The sequence below is a fragment of the Pygocentrus nattereri genome, chromosome 20, assembly GCF_015220715.1.
Source record: "Pygocentrus nattereri isolate fPygNat1 chromosome 20, fPygNat1.pri, whole genome shotgun sequence".
Lineage (NCBI taxonomy): Eukaryota > Metazoa > Chordata > Actinopteri > Characiformes > Serrasalmidae > Pygocentrus > Pygocentrus nattereri.
In genome coordinates, this window is record NC_051230.1 from 9,307,094 (window position 1) to 9,333,027 (window position 25,934).

General features: G+C 41.2%; 1 protein-coding gene across 1 annotated transcript in view; it reads left to right on the top strand.

Annotated features, from left to right (window-relative positions):
• The first annotated feature begins 7,309 nt into the window (after positions 1 to 7,309).
• LOC108431740 (metal transporter CNNM4) overlaps positions 7,310 to 25,934 on the top strand; it is a 58,141-nt gene continuing 39,516 nt past the window's right edge. The window contains exon 1 of the mRNA XM_017705094.2: positions 7,310 to 8,881. Coding sequence (XP_017560583.2) covers positions 7,459 to 8,881 — 1,423 coding nt within the window. The 5' untranslated portion in view covers positions 7,310 to 7,458. The remainder of the gene's footprint in view (positions 8,882 to 25,934) is intronic.

Consider the following 25,934-nt stretch of genomic DNA (forward strand, 5'->3'; position numbering starts at 1 on the left):
TAACCCTGATTGCTCCCCAGGCGCCGTGGATAGCTGCCCACCGCTCTGGGCAAGTGTGCTCACTGCCCCCTAGTGTGTGTGTATTCACTAGTGTGTATGTGGTGTTTCACTTCATGGATGGGTTAAATGTGGAGGTGGAATTTCCCCGTTTGTGGGATTAAAAAAGTATCACTTAACCAGGAACAGAAGTCAAGGTTTATATACCAGAATAAGGAGATTATAGGTTGACTTAGTATGACAACATAACTGTTTATGAAGTGATCTTGAGTATTTACGTAACTACATACTGGCAGTGAGTCACTGCTGCTTGCTGTTTTGCAGCATTACTTTGAAACAGAATTACAAAATTTTCTTTAATTTTTTTTTTACTTTTTTTTTTATACTTGCTCTTTCGTCTTGCCCAGTTTTTTCTACAGTAAGTTAAACAGGAACAAAGTAACATTTGCATTTTTTAACCTATCCTTACAGGTGAATGCATCATAGTGAGCTTCAGGCCATCCAAAGCTGCCAAAAAGACTAGCGGACAGCAATGTGTATGAACTCTAACAAGCAAAATATTGCCTTTTATTTACCTAATGGTTCACTAAGCACAGTTAATCATTTTCTATAGGCTTACTATTTTAATTAGACCCTTTTAAAGTTTAATTTTTAACTACATAAGGCTCTGTTTTTTCCCTTTGGATTAGTGAACAAAGGATGTATTTCTATGTATTGTGTATTGCCATTCAGAGGCGAGTATTTGTCTTTTGTTTGACATCAGGTGTCATTACATATAGTTGGACTAGCAATGCAAACACTTATTTTTTTAATTACAGGTGTTACTAATTGTATTTCAGTGAATGCTCGAGTATTGTCTGTCCCTAAAACAGGACCTATAGATCAGTGCCTATTATCTGTAAACCTGCAGTCTGTTCAACGTGCATCTTTCATTGTGTTCAGGTAATTCACAAATTGCCTTATGTTGGGTTAATTAACTAATGAAATGCTGATAATTAAATCACAGCAGTATGAGTCTACATTTGTTTTTGTATATGGTTTTGTTTTTTGAAACAATAATTGTCCAATAAAATGTGCAGAACTGTGTTGTTTGTGGAGGATGTGTTTATGTATTTCCACTTAGAAAATCAACAAAACATGTAACTTGACCAGGAGATCTTAAGACATTTTAATTCATGCTGTGAGGTCAAGTGAAAGAGTTTGCTTTCTGTCCTGACTCAGCAACAGAAGGAGTCAGATGAGCCAACATTTTTACCTCTTAAACTGCAAACGGCCACATTTCAGTTCCTCGCTCTTATTAGTACATGACACATAATAATCTAAGTTTTTATATTCATCACAGAAACATAAGCCTTAAACATGCAGCATGTAAGATTTAGTGGTATTTAGTGGTGAGGTTGCAGACTGCAACCAACTAAATACCCCTCTCTCACCGCTATCTTTCCAAACATGTAGTAGAACCTAAGGTGGTCATCAAGTTTTCGGCTGTCGACTCCTGATTTTGCTTTGCTTCTTCATGTTTTCATTTCTTTGACTCTTATACACTAATGAAAGCATGGTTTTGTATACTATAATCGGCCATGTCTTACACACTCCACCTTTAAGATGAATAACTGAACAGTAAGGCTGATTTTATTGAAGGCATGTGGAGTTAATATTTTACCATGTGAACAACATCATCAATGGTCTTTCTCAAGAGTTGCCTTAATGTTTTATAGGAGCTAAAATTAGACTCAAATTAATGACGTTGTCCAGATCAGGGATGTGCTACAAAGTTCAGAAAGTACCGTGCTGTGTTGACTCTTTCAATCATAACCAGTCATCACAGCACGCAGCACTTTGAGCACTACTTCACACTTGTAAAATCATTTTTGAAGCAAGACCTAAATCAGTAACAATTAATAACAAATGAAAGCCCACTCTTAAGACCCCCAAAGCTACTGGACTGATTAACTTACCATCCATTTCAATTAACAGCTCTGCAAGAGGGTTCACTCTTGGTGGGGGTGTGTGTGTGTGTGTGTGTGTGTGTGTGTGTGTGAGAGAGAGAGAGAGAGAGATATGTTTTAAGGTTAGGGTTTGGGTAAGTCTCGAGGAAATGAATGGAAGTCTATTTAATGTCTCCACAACTCACTGTTTGTGTTTGAGACCCAAATCAACAAATCTGAACTACATTTATCAAAAGTTTCTTTGCTGATTTGTTCGATGTTTTCTGTGTTTGTGGAGAATACTGCACTGCTCTCACATTCCTGATTTAACTCTATGTAATTAAGGAGATACTCATTAGCTCAAAAATGTAGTGTTGAGCAGGAGAAACATTAACATAAGCATCAATCAAACAAACCTATTACTCTACAATGTTTTAGAAAGCAACAATCAAGCTAAGTATCCTTTCATAAAAGCATTCATTGGTTGCCCTCTTAATTAAACAGATTCACTCTTAGCCAAAGTCAAAGTGTACAACTGCAATTTGAACACAAGGGACAAATAATAGAAGGAGGTCCATATGCGTGTTTGTAGACCACAGAAAACAGTTTCTGTGCTGCTGCAACAAATACCACTATGAGACATGTTATTAAGTTACAGTGCAAGCTGTCAGCAATCGCTCAATACTTATTATGTAAGTCTAGCAGAAATGCAATGTCTCAGTTATTTGCATTTTGTGCTGGTTTTGTGTTGGACAGTAAAACTTACCCTTTACAACAAAAATCTTTTGAGTCTTTTAGGACAGTAGCGCTCAAAACAGAGTCAGGATCTTTAAAAGAAAAAGTCTTGATTGCTCAGAAGGTTTTGTCTACAAGCCATGTTCAACAAGAGGTTATGATATTTAAATATTTACCCAATTCAAGGTCAGCAGAAAAATAAGATAATTTAAGGCAAAGCAGATGGTAGAGTACAGTGTACAAACAGAGATGAATACACAGGGATAGAACCACATGTCTATAGCAGTCTTCCACAAAACTTCATAGCCATATATATATATATATATATATATATATATATATATATATATATATATATATATATATATATATATGTATGTGTGTGTGAAAAACAAACATATATATTCATATATATGAAAAACTAATGTCTCCAAAATACCTTTCAATGTGAGTCAGTGTAAAGAGATTTTGTTCCAAGTGATTTTAGAGTTTATCCATCCATCCATCCATCCATCCATTATCTTCCGCTTCTCCGGGGTTCGGGTCGCGGGGGCAGCATCCTAAGCAATGAAGCCCAGACCTCCCTTTCCCCAGCCACTTCCACCAGCTCTCCAAGGGGGATTCCGAGGCGCTCCCAGGCCAGCTGGGCGATATAGTCGCGCCAGCGTGTCCTGGGTCTTCCCTGGGGTCTCCTCCCAGGTGGACTCGCCTGTGACACCTCCCGAGGGAGGCGTCCAGGAGGCATCCTAACCAGATGCCCGAACCACCTCAGCTGGCTCCTCTCGACGTGAAGAAGCAGCGGCTCTACTCCGAGTCCCTCCCGGATGACTGAACTTCTCACCCTATCTCTAAGGGAGAGTCCAGACACCCTGCGGAGGAAACTCATTTCGGCCGCTTGTATTCGCGATCTTATTCTTTCGGTCATTACCCAAAGCTCATGACCATAGGTGAGGGTGGGAACGTAGATCGACCGGTAAATCGAGAGCCTTGCCTTATGGCTCAGCTCTTTCTTTACCACAACAGCCCGCATCACTGCTGACCCAGCACCAATCCGCCTGTCAATCTCCCGCTCCCTTGTACCATCACTCGTGAACAAGACCCCGAGATACTTGAACTCCTCCACTTGAGGCAAGAGCCTATCCCCGACCCAGAGAGGGCTCTCCACCCTTTTCCGCCTGAGAACCATGGTCTCGGATTTAGAGGTACTGATTCTCATCCCAGCCGCTTCACACTCGGCTGCAAACCGATCCAGCGAAAGCTGAAGTTCGCGGCCTGATGTCCCCAATAGGACCACATCATCTGCAAACAGCAGCGATGTGACCCTGAGGTCACCAAACCGGACACCCTCCATCCCTTGACTGCGCCTAGAAATTCTATCCATAAAAATTATGAATAGAATCGGTGACAAAGGCAGCCCTGACGGAGTCCAACTCTCACTGGGAACGAGTCTGACTTACTGCCGGCCATGCGAACCAAACTCCTGCTTTGTTTGTACAGGGCCTGAATGGCTCGTAGCAAAGAGCCATGTACCCCATACTCCCGAAGCACCTCCCACAGAATACCCCGGGGAACACAGTCAAATGCCTTCTCCAGATCCACAAAGCACATGTGGACTGTTTGGGCAAACTCCCATGAACCCTCCAGAATCCTGGAGAGGGTGAAGAGTTGGTCCAGTGTTCCACGACCAGGGCGGAACCCGCACTGTTCCTCCTGGATCCGAGGTTCGACTATAAGCCAGACTCTCTTCTCCAGTACCCCTGCATAGACCTTGCCAGGGAGGCTGAGGAGTGTGATTCCACTGTAGTTGGAACACACCCTCCGGTCCCCTTTTTTAAAAAGAGGCACCACCACCCCAGTCTGCCAATCCAGTGGCACCGCCCCCGATGTCCATGCAATGTTGAAAAGGCGTGTCAGCCAAGACAGCCCCACAACATCCAGAGCCTTGAGGAACTCAGGGCGGATCTCATCCACCCCTGGAGCCTTGCCACCAAGGAGCTTCTTAACTACCTTAGCGACTTCGGCCTCAGTAATGGACAAGCCTATTCCCATGTCCCCAGACTCAGCCTCCTCACTGGAGAACGTGTCGGTGGGATTGAGAAGGTCCTCAAAGTACTCCTTCCACCGCCCAATGACGTCTTCAGTCGAAGTCAGCAGCACACCATCTCCACTATATACAGTGCTAGTGGCACACTGCTTTCCCCTTCTGAGTCACCTGACGGTTTGCCAGAATCTTTTCGGAGCCGACTTAAAGTCACTTTCCAAGGCCTCACCAAACTCCTCCCATACACGGGTTTTTGCCTTGGTGACAACTGAAGCCGCAGATCGCTTGGCCTGTCGATACCTGCCAGCTGCCTCTGGTGTCCCACAGGCCAACCATGCCCGGTAGGACTCCTTCTTCAGCTTGACGGCATCTCTCACCTGGGGTGTCCACCACCGGGTTCGAGGATTACCGCCCCGACAGGCACCAACTACCTTACGGCCACAGCTACAGTCAGCTGCTTCAGCAATGGAGGAACGGAACATGGCCCATTCTGAGTCAATGTCCCCCACCTCCCCCGATATCTGGTCAAAGTTCTGACGGAGGTGTGAGTTGAAGATCAATCTGACAGGTTCTTCTGCTAGACGTTCCCAGCAAACCCTCACTATACGTTTGGGCTTGCCTGGTCTGACCGGCATCTTCCCCCACCACCTGATCCAACTCACCACCAGGTGGTGATCAGTTGACAGCTCAGCTCCTCTCTTTACCCGAGTGTCCAAAACACATGGCCGCAAGTCCGATGACACGACTACAAAGTCAATCATTGAACTGCGGCCTAGGGTGTCCTGGTGCCATGTGCACTTATGGACATCCTTGTGTTCAAACATGGTGTTCGTGATGGACAAACTGTGGTTTGCGCAGAAGTCCAAAAACTGAACACCACTCGGGTTCAGATCAGAGAGGCCATTCCTCCCAATCACACCCCTCCAGGTCTCACTGTCATTGCCCACGTGAGCATTGAAGTCCCCCAGTAGGACAATAGAGTCTCCAGGAGGAGCACCTTCAAGCACCCTTCCCAAGGACTCTAAGAAGGCTGGGTACTCTGAACTGCTGTTCGGTGCATAAGCACAGACAACAGTCAGGACCCGTTCCCCAACCCGAAGGCGTAGGGAAGCTACCCTCTCGTCCACCGGAGAAAACCCCAACATACAGGCACCGAGTCGAGGGGCTATGAGAAAGCCCACACCTGCCCGCCGCCTCTCACCATGGGCAACTCCAGAAAAGAATAAAGTCCAGCCCCTCTCAAGGAGATTGGACCCAGAGCCCAAGCTGTGTGTTGAGGTGAGCCCGACTATATCTAGCCGGTATCTCTCAACCTCGCGCACCAACTCAGGCTCTTTCCCCGCCAGTGAGGTAACGTTCCAAGTTCCAAAAGCCAATTTCAGCAACCGAAGATCAGAACACCAAGGCCCACGCCTTTGGACACTGCCCGATCCACAACGCACCGAACCCCTACTACTGCCCCTCCCATTGGTGGTGGGTCGATGGGAGGGGGATTTTAGAGTTTATGTATATATATATATATATATATATATATATATATATATATTTTTTTTTTTTTTTTTTTTTTTTTGTTCTGAGCAACATATGTATATTTAAAAATAGATAAAATGGATATCAGCTATTTTATTAATGTCTGTTTTTATTCATACCTACTTAAGGCCCTGTGTATTTAGGAAATAAGGAATCTTTGTGCATTGAGTATTGCTATTCCAATGGTTGATGCAAATGTTTTGTCGGATATTTGTGGAAACGTATGCAAACTTTTTCTTAAATTGCAGTTGATATAATGTTTTAATGTTTCAGTGAACAAAATGTTTGAATTTTGCTGTTTCATACAGGACCAGTAGGTCAGTATCTGTTATGTGCCCAGTATCTTCATTGTTCTTCTGTAATCCATAAATTGCCTTCATTCAGTAATAAAACACAATGTGCGACTACTTACTGTTCTGTTTACCTTTTGCACTTCACAAAAAAAAGAAAAGAAAGAAATCTACGAAAACAAATGAGTGGAGCTAAATTTAATCACTTAGCCAACAGCGCCACTTAGCGAGTATTTACCATAAGCACAACTAGATTATGAAATTAGAGAATGCCGTTATCACCGACCACTAGAGGGCTGAATATTTTAATAAAGATGAGCAGTTCACTCAACATCATTCTCAGGAGCCTGAACTTTTGCACAGTGCTGTATGTGCATATATGTGTGTATCTGTTGATTCAGTTATTTATTTTGGTGACGCTGCTGCAAACAACACAAGCCTTGGAATTAAAAAGGTGGGAAAGGAGGAAAATTGCGCACATTTTATTTTTTTATGTGAACTATTTCTTTAAAAGGCTCGGTGATTTGGCACAACTCCTTCAGCCCACCTTAAAAACAAACCTGAGTCGTCCTTAAAAAGCACTAACCGGGGTGCTCGCTCCGTTCCAATGACGTAATAATCGCAGAGCCGTACCGATCTCATTGGTGTTATGCAAATAAGTGTTCTATGTCGGAATGTCATTGGCGCTATGCTAATGAGGCAGGGAAACTACAGCTCTCATTGGCGTTATGCAAATAGCAGAGGCATATAAGAGTCTTATTGGCGTCACGATGAAGGAGGCAGGCATAGCGGGCTCATAGGTGCTATGCTAACTAGGGGGCGGCTAGTGCGGAATGAGTAGGTGACGTCAGCGCTCGTCCAGCGGACAGAGCGCGCGCGTGCGTGCGCGCGTGTGTGTGTGTGTGTGTGTGTCTGCGCGCGTGTGTGTATAACAAACATGGCGACAGGATGGTGCGGAAGGAAGGGGAGCGCGCTAACTTTGATGGTTTTTCTTTGCACCGGAGTTTGCACGAGCCCGGCGGAGACCGGCGCGGGGGACGCAGGCGAGAGTCGCATCCTCGGCATGCGGCTGCAAAGCAGCGACAAGCCGGCCACGACCGCCGAGGACGGCGTGATCCAGGTGACCGAGGAGAGCAGCGTGTCTCTCCGCTTCTATGGGCTGCACCTCAGCAACGATACCCGGGCGCAGATCAGGTTCGTGGACCTCGGGGGGGACGCCGGCGGCGGCGGTGGTGGTGGAGGAGGAGGAGGTGGCGACGAGGAGAAGCTGAACGGTACCTGCGCTGATTTCACCAAAGACATCTTCGTGAGGGGCAACATGAACGTGAGTAAGCAGGGCACCTCCGCGGTGCTGCGCTTAAAAGTCAAACTGCTGCGCAAAGGCGAGACACACAGGGACTACGGGGTGTGCACCAGGAACGAGAGGGATGGCAAGTGGTACCTGCTGGGCGAGCAGGACGGCATGCTGCGCGTGGTGGAGGAGAAGAAGTCCTTGCTCCCCCTGTGGTTCCAGGTGATCCTGATCTGTGGTCTTTTGTTGCTGTCAGGTATGTTCAGTGGTCTCAACCTGGGCCTCATGGCTTTGGACCCTATGGAGCTGCGCATTGTGCAGAGCTGTGGCACGGACAAAGAGAAAAAGTATGCTCGAAAGATTGAGCCCATTCGAAGGGAAGGGAACTACCTGCTTTGTTCACTCCTTCTCGGTAATGTGTTGGTCAACACGACTCTTACCATCCTCCTGGATGACCTTATAGGTTCAGGTGTGGGTGCTGTGGTGGCCTCCACCATTGGCATTGTCATATTTGGTGAAATTGTGCCTCAGGCCCTATGCTCTCGCCATGGCTTGGCAGTAGGTGCCAACACCATCTTGCTCACCAAGTTCTTCATGCTGCTCACCTTTCCTTTGTCCTACCCCATCAGCAAGCTGCTGGACTGCGTCTTGGGCCAGGAGATGGGCACGGTCTACAACCGTGAGAAGCTGGTGGAGATGCTGAAAGTGACAGAGCCCTACAATGACTTGGTGAAAGAGGAGCTCAACATGATCCAGGGTGCACTGGAGCTCAGGACTAAGACCGTGGAGGATGTCATGACTCCTCTAAATAACTGTTTCATGATTCACAGCGACGCCGTCCTTGACTTCAACACCATGTCGGAGATCATGGAGAGTGGCTACACGCGCATCCCTGTGTTCGAGGATGAGCGCACCAACATTGTGGACATCCTCTTTGTGAAGGACCTGGCCTTCGTGGATCCAGATGACTGCACGACCTTGAAGACCATCACCAAGTTCTACAACCACCCGGTCCACTTTGTTTTCCACGACACCAAGCTGGATTCCATGTTGGAGGAGTTTAAGAAAGGTCTGTTTGCATTGCAGTGTTTGTGGTGGGAGGTTGGGTCGGCCTGGGGCATCAGTGCAGGTCATTTAAACTGAATAGAGAATGGTGCTTGTAAACTTGTCACACCGGTGAGATGGCATTCAGACGGTCATTCACAGACAGATTTGAAAGTCGTTTTGGAGAAACTTTCTGATTTCTTTATAGTGGTGGGAATAGGAAACAAGGATAGCCATGCTTACAATACAAATATAGCAATGTTGTATAGTGCCCAAACTTATAGGTGAGCCTCCAATTTTTATGTTTTGTCAGTGGTGGCATAATAGTGGTACGTCTGGAGAAAAGTTTTTAGGTACTATTTTGTCTTACAATGCTCCACTATAAAGCGATCTGAAAAATATATATTATAGGCCAAAACATTATTCCAAAACTGTAAGATAATGTCTCAGGCATAAGGCGACATATTTATAGCCATTATATGTAATAACTTAGCTTAAGGTAGCTTTTAGAGGCACTGAGAAACACTTGAGATGTCTGGTTCCTATCACCACCACTGTGAGTAATTCTCACGGTAAGGTTCTCTAGAACAGAGCATTTGACATCATACTGCTCAGAATGACTTCTACATATATCTGAATCATTGAATTTTGGAAAATTGGTGGATTTGTCCTTCAAGCACAGCATGCATGTGTTAAGTGAGTTTATATGCACTGGAGTTGCACAATATGAACAATGTTGTGAAGTAAATGAATTATTTTACTTACATTGTAACTTGCGTTACATATTTTAATGTGGCACAGTTTAAAGATTAGCAACTCATTTTGACCAAAAAGACTTTCTTGGGCTATCATGTGAAAGCATTGATTCATACAAACACTCCCAGAAACTCACAGTGGGTGTCTGAGGTGGATCAGGGTGCTCACATAATATAGCACTTATGTATTATGTATACATAATGCATAATAAAACACTTGGTTTTGCAAAGACCAGTATTACAATGATTAACAAATGCAGCCCTAATATGCACTGATGGAGAGTAAATATAAATATTCCACCCTGATTCATAACAGGGATGAAAGCTTTCACCTTGGACCTCGCCGTTCTCCTAATCTGAGTTAATGGATACACCTCCCACAGACACGAACAGAAATGCATCACTCTCTTTAACCTTTATGATATTCTCTCGTTCTTGTTTACTTGCGCACACTTGTTTGTGTCCAGACTCTCAAACACTCCTGCAGTACCACAGTAAGGGCATGCTACAACACATTGAAGCAGCCACAGATGTTCAGCAACGATGCGAGAGCAGCACCTTTCTTCTCTGAGCGATAGTAACTATGAGATAAAATCCTTTCAGAACAAACATCTCAGAACTATGCTCTGATCCTTTATGGTGCAGGTTGTATTGGCATCTGTGACTGCTGAAACACATACACATAAACACACACTCAAGGTTTGTGCACACTCCAAAAAGGGTAGGCCATTACTTTATTTATAACTGCTGTATTTCTGTATGGTTGCTATGGCAGTCACAGTTGAGTATGTAAGTGATCAAGTAATATAGTGATTATTTTGATGATTAAATGAGTATTCAGAGTTATCTGTAGGACAAAGAAATAAAGCAATAAAATGGACCGAATAACAGCACTTCAAAGATTATAAAGATTACACTTTAATTGAAAAAGAATCATGTTTAATTAAACAAATATTTGGCAAAAATACATAAATGTTTGTGTCCATCAGGCTTTGTATCTTACTCAGACTAGTAGGAGAATTTAAAATATGCATTATTATGCAAATTGAAAATGAATCATTGCTGATTCATAAAGTAACTTTTAAAGGGGCCCTCTGGTCAAAATGTAAAAATAACTTAACAGTTGCTGCATCTGTTGTAAACATACCTACCTTGGTGCCCCAGTAGTTTTAAAAGTAAGAGGTTTCCTAGCCATTATACAGAAAATCCCACTCTGGTGGAAGGAACTTTTTGAGAAACTACGACTGCTTTGGCTGGATTTTTAATAACTAACGTCATGGCTAGGAACCCAATTGGTAAAACATAGTGGGACGTCACTGGCTATGTTAGTGGTATTAGGGGTGTCCTGGATGGTTGTATGACACATTTAATGCAATTCATGTTGGGTATTTTAGTGAGAACGCTGATGGACGAAAACACAAAAAACGTCAAACCAAATGAGGTCAGTGGTGTTGGAAATGGCTATTTTTGCAGCATTGATTCCGTGTATAGACTGTATGGATTGAGGAGTGAACTGTATGTTATAAAACTTTTACATATTACATAAAATGATTTTATTTAACCAAAAGATTTTCCATGACATGGGCCTTTTAACAACCAGTAATTATGGCTCCAAATAAGTAACTTGTGCCTTCCACTCCTGAGGCTCTCTCTCGCTACAGGGAGCTGGTGTGAGGAAGAAGCTGTTTTAATTGTGGCAGATGTCCTGAGCAGCCCACAGCCCTATTAATTTTTCATGCACTTTATTGACCTCGATTCTTATTTCACAGTTCTCCTTCGCTGATCTCATGTAGGACTGAGGTCATCAAAGAGCTTCACTTGCTCTTTTACTGTGTATTATACCTCTAAAACCTCTTGGGTCTGTTTTGGCTCAGCTGCTTTTGTTTTTTCACAGCCAGGCATGGCTCACAGTAAGAGGCTAAGTCCATTATATTTTAACTGAGGGCACAGGTTTACAGTCAACAGCCTTTGGCCTGGTGCTTTACACCTGCCAGCAGTGTACAACTGATGGTATCCAGGACACCAAATGCGATTTTTCAGATGACAGAAGTGCAGCATTAATTTAATTGCCCTCTGTTACAATTTTGCAAACTTTCGCTGGCAACACAGTCAGAGCAGTCACGATCGTCCCTGGTGTTGGCTTGGTGACAACCAAGATAATAGGCTGTGTTGCAGGTATTGGAACTTTTTCTAATTAAAGAGATTAGGCTCTCTCAAAGCACCTCAAACTGAGTCTCCATTATGCAGCTACGTATATCTGAGTTGTGTGGAAGCACACAGAGTTTCAGCTCTGAGTTGAGATGTGTTGAAGTTCTCTATCCTACTTTCACATTTCAAAAGCAGAGGGAAGCCTGTCCAGTGTCACTGTTTACTCATTCTGTGAGCAAAAGATATCCGATTTGGACTTGAAGGCATTCCACTCACGTGTTTTCTGCTTCATCATTTGTGGAGTTACATCTCCAAAGATACGGTGATCCCAACTATTTGTAAATGCGCTTATAAGGTTGTAGCTGCTGAATATGGTGGAGAATACATTCTCCATTCACTTTTCCAATGTGGCAAGCATCCTGCATAGTTTGCTGGTTTTGTAGGAAGCAAATTCAGTTTTTGGGTGGCACAAATGATGCTGAGAAAAGTTGCAACAGGTGTATATAGTTTTGATGTGAAAAAAGCATCAGAATATTTTTTACATTTTTCCACTTTTTCATGCTTATATTTGTCACATTTGATGTGTAACAGGCGTGAGCAGTGCTTATCAGTCATGGTGCATGGCCCTTTACACACAACAATAAAAAGGTGTGCGTTTGAGGGTTTGGAAAGGTGTCATCAGAATTCCCACTTGGCCTGGTGCTAAGACATAAATTGGCCTGCTGACCCAAGCTGGTGTTCCATGTTGCCCTCTTTTCTATAGCCATGAACGGCTTCAAGCTCTCCTTCATTGCTATTTAATATATGTTTTGTTCCAAATAAGACATTAGTCTATCAGTCTTTTTTGGTGCCATTCCAGTATTTTTGAGTATTCAAGCTGTGTGTGTGTGTGTGTGTGTGTGTGTGTGTGTGTGTGTGTGTGTGTGTGTGTGTGTGTAATATTTATTTTTTATTTATTTATTTTTTTGTGCATCATAAGCCAATCAAACAAATCTTTTATCGATTAGTCTGACCTCTGGCATACATGAAAATAACCATAGCCACTGAATTTGGCCAAGATTTCTGTTGCAGCATCTCATTCAGCGGGAGATGCAACTGTTGTTACCGCAGTGTACGGTGGACTGTAGCCAACTCGCTCTGTGCTAACACATGGCTGTAGTGCGAAAGATGCACTGACAAAATGAGAGGAGTTGTGTATCCTAGGGTTACTGGCTCTGTTTTTTGTTGTGGTTGCATGCATGAATTCAGGCCTTCATTCTTATGCAAACCCCCATCTCTTGCCTTTTCGTAATGACAAGGGCCATGTGGTGACCTTTACTCCTTTTAAAGGAACACTTTTTCAACCTATCTGCAGTATACAGTAGATTGCAGCAGAAAGAAATATCTCTATACTAAGAAAACTTTAAGCGACTTGTCTCGAGCATGACAGTGGGAAGATGCAACAGCTACCACCCATTGTCTCCCACTTTAAGTGCTTTTGATTTGACGGTACTAAAGTCAGAGAAATGTGTTTAAATTATTCTCAACCATATGTTGCAGGTACAGCAGATAGAGATCAGGGTGAAAGACACTGGAGTATTCCTTCAACTGTATTTTGTGATAAGAACAATACAATAGCGTACAGAGGCTGCAGGAGTTTGATTTGTGGTGGGGGGGCTCTTGTTGTTGCTCTCCTAGGTGACTGAACACTCGCTTGTGTCAGGTCCTTCAGACTGAATGGGGAGCATTTCTTTTATCCCTAGGCTTTCTGAAAATATGCTATAGTCTTTTTATTAAAATTGCCCCAGTTTATTAAAGCTTAGATGACCTTTTGAAATGACACTTTAAGTGCATCTGAAATGAGAAGAACAATAGTGGTTGTAGCCTTTCTGTTGTGGCATCAAACATTTGAGCACATTAGCTACATTAGCCATATTAAACATTTGTTTGTGTTTCTCTGGTGTGGCTGTAGGCTCAAATTGCTGTATTGATGTTTTTTCTCATCCCTCTCACTCTCTCCCTGTGTGTTATGTAATAGTTCGCCTTTCCTGCTTGTAGGTCATCTGCAGAGTAATGTGCAGCGACAAGCGAAATCAAAGTATTTTCAAGCTCTGTTTCTAAATGGCTTGAGCAATGGTGATGTGACAGAGTTAGCTTAGTACAAGGCTAACACTGCTGGGTGTGTGTGTGTGTGTGTGTGTGTGTGTGTGTGTGTGTGTGTGTGTGTGTGTGTGTGTGTGTGTGTGTGTGTGTGTACTAATTTTGATGGTATAAGATTTTCAGTGGTACACACAGCACTAAGATTCTGCATTGTTTTGGGCTAATGGGAAGTTATGTTGTGGCAATGTGCATCATATCAAGTTGCTACTTTGGAACAGTTACCAGGGCTGGCCTGGTTGACTCCTTAAAATGCCAGGCTTATTGCATACTAAAGCTTATTATTCAGTAACTACAGGGACTTCAGTGCAACCTGGATATTCTTGGCTTATAAGTGTGTAATAAAACCATTTAAAGGGTTCACTTGTTTGTTGCACTGGTATTCTTTAAGGATGTGCATTTTGACTTGTTTGATTATCTGATTATCTGTAAGGGTTATGAAATGTATAATTGGTTAACCGTGGGGAAGGTAAAACCAATGGTAAAAATGCATCATTGCTGGGATGTAGGCTTGCCACTTTAGGTAACAGATATGGTGTTGCACGAAAATGGAGGAATCATTATTGAAAAAATAGCTGAGCGACATTAGTAGGTTTTCGTGTTGGGTGAGTAGTGGAGGTCTACTGCCTCTTCAAATGAGCTAATGAGCAATCTGGTTTATTTACTGACCTTAACCGCTAAGTTCTGGCTTAATAGTGTTAGCTAGCTAGCTAGTGTTCAACTCTGCCTCCACCTTCTTCGAAATATTCCAGCAGTGCGTAACTCCTACCTTTCCATACTCACAAACTGAGCAATGTAAATTGCTTGTTAGACTTTTTTTGTTGTTGTTGAGCTATACTAAACTTTGGTGCTTGTAGTTGTCTCACATATATGTTTAAAAAAAAATTCCGACAAATTGTGTTTTGCTTTGTCCCAAGTGTACACTAAAGTCTTAATTGCACCTAACAGGTAAAGTAAATGATTAAATAAATGAATTAAAGCATAATCACCAATTTAGATTTTCTCTTTCATTTAAGTGTGTGCAAAATATCCAAGCATCTCTTTTAATTAGTGAATTCAGCAACGTAAAGGTGGACCCGTTGCTGACACAAGCATTCAGCTGTGTTTACCATTTGTATAATCTCCATAGAAAAGCATTGCCAATACATTTCAAAGCTGTGGAGCAGCCGTACATGAGCCCTTAGTCATCTTGCCCTGTGCTAAACATCAGCTAGAGGGGCCAGAATTGTGCTGTGGCTCACTGAAACTACTTTCTCTTAAGTGATGGAACTTGGGATCAGTTAGAGTGGCAGCTATGATCCGCAACTAATCATCCAATATCAGTACCTGACCTCTGTCATGCTCTTCCGGTCGAATGCAATCAAATCCACACAGCAATGTTCCAACGTGTAGTGTAAAGACTTCCCAGAAGAGTAGAGGCTGTTACTGCAGCAAAGGGGGACAAACTCCCTATCGGTACACTTGATTTCAGTAGAAATGTTGGATGAACGGGTGTCTACAATCTTCTGGACATTTAGTTTAGGTCTGTTTTGGCCTCTGCCCCTTAAGAATCTGCCTGGCTTGTGAAAGCAGTGCTCTTAATTGCCTTTACTGGGGATCAGCTGATCTCCTCTTAAGGCCTGCGTAAGGAAGTGACCTTCCACCTACCAGCCTGGAACTGATTCAAAAAGCATCTTGGAGCTGAAATGCTGTTTCTAGTTTCTTTCTTTAGCACGCATTGATTTAAGATCTATGTAGGGGAGAGAGAAACCTGATCCTGGATCAGCACTTTGATCTGGATGTAGGCTGCTTTGTGAGAAAGCATGGAGACAACCCGCTGAGGAGAAGCTGTGAAGTCCAGAGTCGCTCCTGTGGTTTCTTGCAGTCTCTTCTCTGTGCGCTTTCTGTCCCTGATCTAAAACCACTCCATTGTCTGTTTCCTCATTCCCAATGCCCCTTGACCTTTTCTCCTTCAACCCTTCCTACCTGCCCATAGCAATCTGTCGTCCACACCCATAGATGGGTCAGCTGACTGTCACTGCCGTAACTCCTATGGGGGGGGTATGTTTGTTTTCATGCAGTTTTCAGGGTGAAAATGTCCTGACTTTGTAATGAAAATAAGTTGACACATCCTCTACAGACACACTTCTATGGCATATTTTATATTTTTTTATGCAGTATGTTAAACTAATCAAATAAGCAGAAATTGTGCACTAAATGTGCAGAAAGCTATTGTGTGTAAGTGTGTTCTTTGATGTAATAACTTATTTCATTAACTTAGGACATCAGTAAACATGTACTTTGACCAGGGGGTGTTCAAGCTTTTTAGGACTGTACAGTACTGTGCAGAAGTCTTGGGCATCTTTGCAAATGTTTAAAAATGTTCCATTTAAGCAGTAAGTGTGTTTTAGCCAGTGGAAACTGTATGACTTCAGAATAAATGTCGGTAAACACAGTAAACAAGACTAATAACAATAATTTCTTGTTTTTAAACAAGTTCTTGAGCTGTTGGGAGCTAGCTAGAAGAACACAGGTTTGGATCCAGATTTCTTCCCAATGCCTGAGCCATCACCAACACATTAATTTAATGAAGTGTTAATTAAACAAAACCACATTTGGGTGATCTATAGTAAATATTGTCCTTCCTCGATGAGAAAATGGTTAAACAAAAAATTCAACATGCATAAAATCACCACTAATTGCCCTAATATTGTTAGTGATTATTTGAGTATTAGCATTTTTTTGAGCATATAAACAAGGCCTTCAGAAAGAAAGTTGTTGATGACTATAGGTGTGGTAAAGAGTTTAAGGAGATCTAAGATCATCTACAAGAGAAGACTGCTGCCAACATGACCAGGCCAGGCCACCCCAGCAAATTTAACCCAAGAGCAGGCTGTAAGATATTCAGATGTCTCTAAGAGCCTGAAAATTTCATCACAGGATCTGCTCTTTCCACTGTGGATGTGAAAGTGCGTGCACCAACCACTAGAACAAGACTACACAAATTTAACCTACATGGGAGGTGCGCCAGGAGCAAGCCATTGCTGTCTAAAAAGCTTGCTAATGAAAATCTAGACAAGAACCAGGACCAACTGTAAAGCATGGTGGTGGAAATATTATGGTTTGGGGCTGCTTTGCTTGGACAACTTGCCGTCATAGAATTGACTATGAAATCTCTTTTGTATCAGAGAGTGCTTGAGGAGAACGTGAGGCCATTTGCCAAAACGTTGAACCTGAAGAAGTGGATCTTTCAACAGGATAATGATCCCAAACATACGAGTAAATCCAGCAAGGTTGAGGGTTAAGGAATGGTCCAGTCAAAACCCAGATCTGAAGCCCAATGAAATGCTGTGGGGGCATTTGAATTGGCTATATATGCAAGAAACCCCTCAAACATTACGAAGTTGAAAGAATTCTGCAGAAAGAAGTGGGTACAAAAAATTCTCCCAATAGGTATCAGAAACTGGTAGACAGTTATAGGAAACGCCTACATCAAGTTGTTTCTGCGAAACAGAGCCTTATCCGTTACTGAAGCCAGGGTTGTGCTTTTTTTATTTAAATAAATTTAATTAGGTTAGGTTTATTAGGTTTTTTATTTAAATAAATGATCGCAAAGTCACATTTCCTTTGTTTTTGTTCTATTACATAACATTTACCTATACATACTTTTTATGCCCTTTTGTGACCCTTATGGCCAGCAGGACAAAAGCTTTATACACTCCTATAACCTAAGAAAGAATAGTTCAACTGGTTTGCATTGAAGTCCCTGTAGTTACTGAACAATAAGCCTTAGTATGTAACAAGGCTGAGATTTTAACTGAAGATCAAAGACTGGTATGTCCACATGTCAAAAGTGAAACATTTCATGGAGTCTACTTACTTCTTCACATTACTGTATTGGGATTAATATTTTCAATGTTGTTGTTACGTACAGAGGCTTATGAGATATGATTGATATATAGGTATAGGCTTATATGTAATCATGCAAAAACCTTCTCCACTTTTTACTTTTTGCTTAATTTGAAATCTGAAGATGCCCTTTGTGTTGTGTTAACATTTCATGAGGAACAGAAATGTTCCAGAATTATGTGGAAAATTGTTACATTAACTTTTCTATTAAAACTTTTTTTATTTGTTTTTTCCTCCTCCTGAAAAGTTAGCATTTTGGAGATAGGAGGTTTTGTTCCAACAGCGATGATATGAGAAACATGTACATACGTATGACCTCATGTCCTGACTTTAAGATGAAAAAGCAAATATTTGCATGTTTTTCAAATGCCAGTAATGGAGCAGATTTTGGTTCTAAACTGTTTCCCTGTCAGTCCAGTGACTTAAGTGCTTTTGTGTTTATGTGTGTGTGTGTGTGTGTGTGTGTGTGTGTGTGTGTGTGTGTGTGTGTGTGTGTGTGTGTGTGTGTGCCTGTTAGTATGTTAGCCAAGACATAGGTGTGTCAGAGGTTAAAAGGAAAAACATTCTCCGAGTTGCGCCATGACCAAACCGAGATTGGAGTGCATGTATGTTGTGTCAGTAACGATTGTTAGTTATCATGTAAGCTACTTGTTATTGATTAATCAGTAACCAGAATTTAAAAAGAACAGACAGAACTGTAAAAATGGACCAAACTGAACATTAACAAAACACGTGCAGTCAATGGCAAAAGTTTAAACACCCACAGCCAAATTGTGTTTTACAAATTTTCCATGTGAAACTAAGTGAACACAGCCTGCACAGTAAACAAACATTAAAATATAAATTGTGCCATAACTAACTGTTAAACCAGCAAATAATCTAATTGTGCGTTAAAATGTGCGCCCTCTGTAGCTGATGTGTTTTCCGACTTTCACTTAGAAAAACAACAGAACATCATTTGGCCAGGGGTGCCCAGACCTTTGGCTGTTTGTGAGCATTTTCAGACTATGTTTGTGAAATGATGCTTTTTTTAAACTGTTTTTTAAACAGTTTCTTGTGACTATTGTCTTTTCTTTTGAGAAATGACCCCTTGTCTTTTTACATCATCGTCTGGTCTTCTGTCCATTCGCCCACCAGCAGACGAGCAGATATAATTTCAGCGTTCATAATTACTCCCCAGAACAAACTGATAAGCTGAAATATGTGTTTCAGCAAACGAGATGGCCTACTGCTCTGGCCAAAGTGGCGTTTTGTCTTGTCACGGTCCCGCTAAGTGAATTCCTTCTGCTTCGTGTTTGGGACTGTCATCCCATAATCCTCTCAGTGTGTAATAGGATCTTTTTGTGTGTGTGTGTGTGTGTGTGTGTGTGTGTGTGTGTGTGTGTGTGTGTGTGTGTTTTTAGTAGCTGTTTTACAGCAGTCTTTTTTCTTCATTTATCTCTCTTCCTGTGCTGACACTGCATGTAGACAGAGAAAGAGAGAGAGAGAGACAGGAAAGGTTGATGGAAGAATAGTTCAAAGCATTGATAGAGTAAGAATGAGAGACAGGAGAATGATTGACAGCTCTCTCAGAAAGGAGCAAAGTGCCATCCGCCTGTCTGCACTTATCAGAGTGGCTGACAATTCTAACATCTCCTCCAACACACACACACACACACACCCTCAGTCACTCACTCATGTTTTTGTCCAGTGTCTGGACAGGAGGTCATACGTACTGTGCAAACGCCTAGGTTTCATTTACTAAAATTCCAGCCAAAACCACAAATGAGTACGTTATTCATTTTTTTAGCATCAGTATAAAAAGCATGTTTAACACAAAATGACACGGAAGTCTCAACAGCTATTCTTTTCAGGAGACTTGCTTTTAGTTTTTAAAGAAGTCTGCAGGGATATTTTTCCACACCTACAAAGTTCAGTCTTAGAAGTTGTTTTTATTTTCTCATTGTTGAATGGTCTTCTCACACTGTAAGGATGGACAGAAACACCTGTAGACTGATTTCTCCCCTCTCATGATATGATTATTTATCTAAGCTATCTATCTGTCTAAGCTATCCGTCCGTCCGTCTGTCTGTCTGGTCTAATCTAATCTATTGAAGTTCAGTTCCATGAACACTCAAAGAACAATTTGCATGCTTATATGGTTATTTGTATGGCAAAATGATTCTTTAAATGGATGGAGAATATATTTTATATATGGTTCTACATAGAACTGTGTTGAAAATTTAAGCTTAACATTGGTTCTATATAGCGCTGAAAAGGATTCTGCTATTATTATAATGTTAAGCTTATAACAGTAGAAGAATCCTTTTGGTCCTATATAGAACCATTTTCAAAAAGCGTCCCATATAGAACCATATACAACACATTCTCCATTATTTTGACGAACCATTTAAGCATGCACATGGTTCTTTGAGTGTTTGTGGTTCTATGTAGAACCATTGTGTCTTTTTTTTTTTTTTTTTTTTTTTTTTTTTTTTTTTTTTTTTTTATTTATTTATTTATTTATTATTATTATTAAAGGCTGCCTGAAGAACCCTCTTTTTTAAGAATGTCTATCTTCTCAGGTCCAAAAATTTCCAGTAGCTCCTACAAAGTGAGAATTTTTGTCCTGAAAATGTATGAGAACACACACACACACACGCGCACGCACGCACGCATGCATGCAGAGCCTCACTTGTTTGCGTGCTGACAGCAGACACACATGTGATTTGTGGTGTGCCAGCAGTCCTTGCGCTGTCTGAAGTGCATCAGCAGGGGTTCAAGAGAAGAACAGATCAATGAGCAGACACTGTGCTTTAATCTCAAGAAAAACTGCAAAGGCTATATTGAATTGAAATGCTATTTTGTAAACACCTCCAAATAGAAACCTGCAAAATAATCTCTTTTTAACAGCGTTGAATGCTCCTCTCTTCTTCTAGATTCCTGTATGCCATCACACGTGCTAAATTTAGCGTCTGGACGCTGATGCTATCAAAGACTGAGATCAGTGGTCTCTTAGGATTTTGTTTCTTCGTAGGTTATTTTGCTAATTTGGATATTTGTGTGAACTAGACATTCCTGGAATGATGCAGTGACGTTAAGTGGCTGACGCTGGTTTGAGGAGTTAATGCTGAGAACCAGTGGGGCTTATTTTCCGAAAGATAAGATCAATGAGAGATTATAGTGCTCATTTCCTGGCAAATCATGTCTTGACTTTTATATCTCTGTACGTGTTTTTAGTGGTCTTGAAAACATTAACAGTGGTCCACAAATATTAAAGGTACAGTAAGCAGTGCTGTTTACTTTTTCCTCGTAGGTCATATCTGACTGACATGCTGCTCACGTGTACTCACATGACTGCCTAGCTTGTTACAACATTAGTTCCTATTCCTCAAACACATTTTCTTGCTGAAGGACTTGATGGAGCCTGCAGTTCTTTTCTAAAAGAAGGCTTTTGTAAGATGGAAATGTATCAGACACTTTAAATAGTAGCCTAAATTTCGGGATGTGGCCTAATTAAACACTGCTTGAAAGTAGGGGTGGATGATGAGACAAACATATATGACGATATAGAATGACGATAGAAAAAAACAGTCCTGGGCTCAGATACTGCTAGAAACAAATGTCACTGCAGACACCAAGAGAAAAAGATAGAGTTGAATGCAGAACTCTGTGCCATTCAATGCAATACAATAACAATAAGATACAATACAATAAACTACAATACAGAGTGCAGTACAAATTTTATGTCACACAGTATTTTGTTTTTCTTAGGTGTGATAAGTTGGAATTTGAGTGCCACGTTTTGGTGGAAAAAACTATGAAGACTTTGTGTTTTTGGTTTTTTTTTTAATTATTTTATTATTTATTTATCCCCCCCCCACATTTTACATACGATGCTACAGTAAGTCCACCTAAACAGGACTAATTATGCTCTCTTTATAAGAAAACTTACTTAAGAAAGTACTTGAGCTCAGAAAAGCATATTGGGGCATTATTTATCTCAATTCCATCAAATGACCACATATGCCCAAACTTAGAAAGTAGACTGGTGTAGTTATGTAAATATTACTTGAGGTTATAGAGCTTTTTCTGATTGACCTATTCATTATTTCCATTAGTTCCATCATAGCAGCTGTTGCTACAATGAACATGCTGTACAGAATTTTGCCACAAATCTCATTTGTCTTAATGTTGTGTGTTTTTTTTTTTTTTTTTTTTTTTTTTTTTTTTTTTTTTTTTTTTTTTTTTTTTTTTTGTCAAAATACCTGCAATGTGTATTAAATATTCCATTTACACTTTTACAAATATGGGTGCATCAAGGGTTATTAAAGTAAAAATGTAAACGTACCCTCAAAGGTGGTTTTAAAGTCCAATTGAGTAATTTTGTTTTTCCAGGTGAAAAGTCTGTATTTGTACCTTTTTCATAACCTAATATTTTAAAACAGAACAGTAAAATAAAAAGCCTGGAGACAAGACAGGGTGTGTGGAGTCGTTGCAACTTGCAGAATATCATTTCAATGGATTATGGTACAGTTATGTTCCCTGTCTAAATGTACTGAGATGTACTCTTGATGGTACCACCGCAGTGGCAAGAGGGATACTGCCCCAGTGACAGTTTTGTAGTGATATTGAGTTTGTATGCATGTGAAAGGTCATGCTGTTAGTATTAGAAATGTATTTTTTCTGTTTTGTAGTGAAGCTTACAATGGCCTGATGGCCAATTTGTTATTGTACTTTCCAGCTTGGTAGTTTAGCCTTTTATACTGGAAAATTTAATGGCATAACAACTGTAAACAAAAGTCACAACAATTTGTTAATATGTTAAATGGGAATGGGAAGGCTCATCAGACCTTGCGGTAAAATGTGTTTATCGGCGGGGCATGGATAGGTAGTCACTTTAAGAAGGCCTAATTTATTTTCATTGTCCTAACAGAAGTAAGCTATTGTGTGTCTTTTAAGAAATGCCATGTTGTGTTTACAGACTCCAAAACTTGGTGATTTATTAAACTCTTATGGAAGCCATGAAACTGGCTAAGCAGGTTTAAAAATCTACCCTTTTCACCTCATTCTTGCAAGCAAACAAGATTTCGCAAACCCTCCAGCAGCAGAATTTCAGCTGACCTGTTTATAGTGAAGTTATAGTGGCATGTTTTGCTTATTTTTCAGCTTTAATTAGATCATTGAACTTTGTAAATATCAAATGCCTCGCCTTATGTGTGTCATAAGTAGAGGATGTTGTAATGGTTCCTCTTTAGTGTTAAACATGTAAATGAAGAGCACTGAAAAGACGAAAAGACAAAAAGACTTGATATCCAAAGTAGTTGGCATTTAAAATATGAATTCCATTTTGGCTTTACCTTTTACTCTTAGATTTTATGCTTCATAAGTGTGAGAAATTGGCTTTTGGTGTCTCATTGACCATCAGCCTGCAGTTTTCACTGTGGCTCACAATGCTGGTTGAAAGCTTCTATACTTAGATAAAGTCTGGGGCTGTTACTGTTGATTGTATTACCAATTATAATATGCCCATTGTTATGACTAATATTTAAGCAATTCATAGTTTTTAAAAAGCCAATAATGAAAATTGACTTTTTATTGAACAATAAAATGTCTCAAATACAAAAGTCTTGAAGATCTTCAAAATATATACTCTTGTATGCAAACAAAAAAAGGTTTGAATATCTCTAACCAAATAACATACTTCATTTGATGTGAAAAGAAGTAAACATAATCTCTGAAGCAGACTAATTAAAACAAATCTGCAAATGTTAATTCAGTTACTTTATATTTAATTAACTTAAAAATTAGGAAAAAAAAACTAATCCAGACATCCAGTTGTAAAGTCTCAGAACTTAATTAACTCATTAGGACTTAATAGATTTTTAGGTCTGGTTAGCGTAATAAATTCTCTGACTCTTCAAATCTTGTTCTAATGCTCAAAACCCTTGGACTCCTAAGCAGCTGGTTGAGGTTCTGAAAATGGTCCTCGTTTTCGGCTCACAATTATCACTGTCCAAAATGGCATTAAATATTGGCAGTTAAGGGGAGCTGTGAACGTCAAGGTAAAATCTGGAAGACCAAGGAGACTATCAGATAAGACTGCTTGTATGCTGGCCATAAAGGCAAAGCAAAACCCCCATATGACAGCAAAGGACTGCACCAATCTGCTATGCAAGTTTCACAAACTTGATATGCATGGAAGAGTCTGAAAAAACCTCATCACAAAAGTCAACATCTAAAATAAGTAAAACCATCTAGATAAGCCAGAGATGTTTTGGAAACAAGTGCTGTGGACTGATGAAATAATAACCGAACAATCACAGAATGTATATTAGTAGAAAAGAGGAGCAGCGTTTGAAAAGAGCACCATGGCTGGTAAGCATGGAAGTGGTTTGTTATGCATTGGGGTTGTGTGGCTGCCTATGTTACAGGAAACATTTCACAAGTAGATGGGAGAATGGATTCCACAAAGCATCAGCAAAATCTGGAAGCAAATTTGACACGGCTCATCTGAAGCTGAAATAGGCTGGTTTATACAACAGTACAGTGATCAACAACACCAAAATCCACCATGAACTACTTCAAGAAATGTAAGCTCTGAAGCTGTTGGAGTGGCCCTCACAGGCCCCTGAACATCTGTGGGTAGATCTTAAACGTGCTGCGAATGTAGGAAGGCCCAAGAACATCGCAAATCTAGGAGGAGTGGGTGAAAAATCTTAAAATGAGAACAGAAAGTCTCATAGCTGGCAGCCAAAAGCGCTTGCAAGCTGTGAAATCTGCTAAAGGGGATGTTACAAAATACTGACTTAAGTACAGGGTGCCTAAACTGTTGCTCATGCCACAATTACCAAGTTTTTAAGTTAATCAAATGTAAAATTACTGCGCATTATCATTGGCAGAATTTTAACATAGTTTACTTCAGAAATTGTTTACTCCGTTTCACCTCAGAAATCAACAAAATGTGCAGTTTTGCCAAGGGTGTCCAAACTTCTTGCATACGAAACAGTTGGTGTAAAACCAAATGTGGCCAAATACATATACATATCCCTGTCTTTCTGCTTCTTACTGTAAGAGAGACCATTAAGACAATGTAAAATATGCTTTATCATCACACAAACTGCCAACCTTTACAGTAAGCTGTGTAACTGGTTGTATTCAAGTAATACAACAGCTAATATGGCGCTAATAAGGTCAGATTTGGTTTGCGAATAATTGTGGGTTAGTGAAGATGTCCAGGAAAAGCAATTAGGGTGCATACTGAAGGACAGAGTGTGTAGTGCTGGAGTGTGCCTGGTAAGTGTGTGTGTGTGTGTGTGGGAGAGGAGGGAAAGAAAGACCAACATTGTTTTAACCAGAGTGAGCGATGAGTCAGCAAGAGCTGGCTTGTGTATGTGCTCGGACGTGCGCGTGACCTCTGCGTGCATGTCTTTGCATCAGTTCACATCAGCAGTTACTTACAAATGGCTGACTCATATCTGCTTTACAGAAGGCTGTGTGTGTGTGTGTGTGTGTGTGTGTGTGTGTGTTCAGATGAAGTAATGGCTCTGAGAGTCGGATTCAGATTTACACTGGCCCAGTGGTTAGTCACTCTCAGCTCAACAGCAGTGCTGTCAGGACGTTGCCTCATCCACAGTTGCGCAGCATGCAGTGCATCGTCTGCTGTCTGAAACCTCTTCACCATAACCAGTCGTGACCCTTAAATGCAGAGCTGTAGGGCCACGCGATATATTCTTTATTGAACATGATCGCAGTGTTGACCTGTCAATATTGTACCGATGATACTGGGCTGATTCATGATACAGGGCTGGGCTCCCAAGTGACACAAGCGTCCAAGTGTTGGACCTGATATCAGGAGATTCATGCATTCAAAGCCTAGTGATGCCACAGCTATCTGTGGTTGGGTGTCCAAGAGAGTATAACTGGCCGTGCTCCCTCTGCCCAGGTAGGACATCCCTCAGCCCCCCCCCCCCCCTACACTCTAGCCAGTGATGGGCAGTTCTGAAGGATGTGATGTTGCTCCATGTGTCTTGGAGGATGCATTTGCTTTTGCTAGCCTTCATCCTCTTAGCCTGGTACTATCACATGGTATGGGGAAACATGGTTAGCTAGTGGAGTTAACATGGCTATTTTGGTCAAACATGGTCAGATATTGTCATTCATGTTGATCAA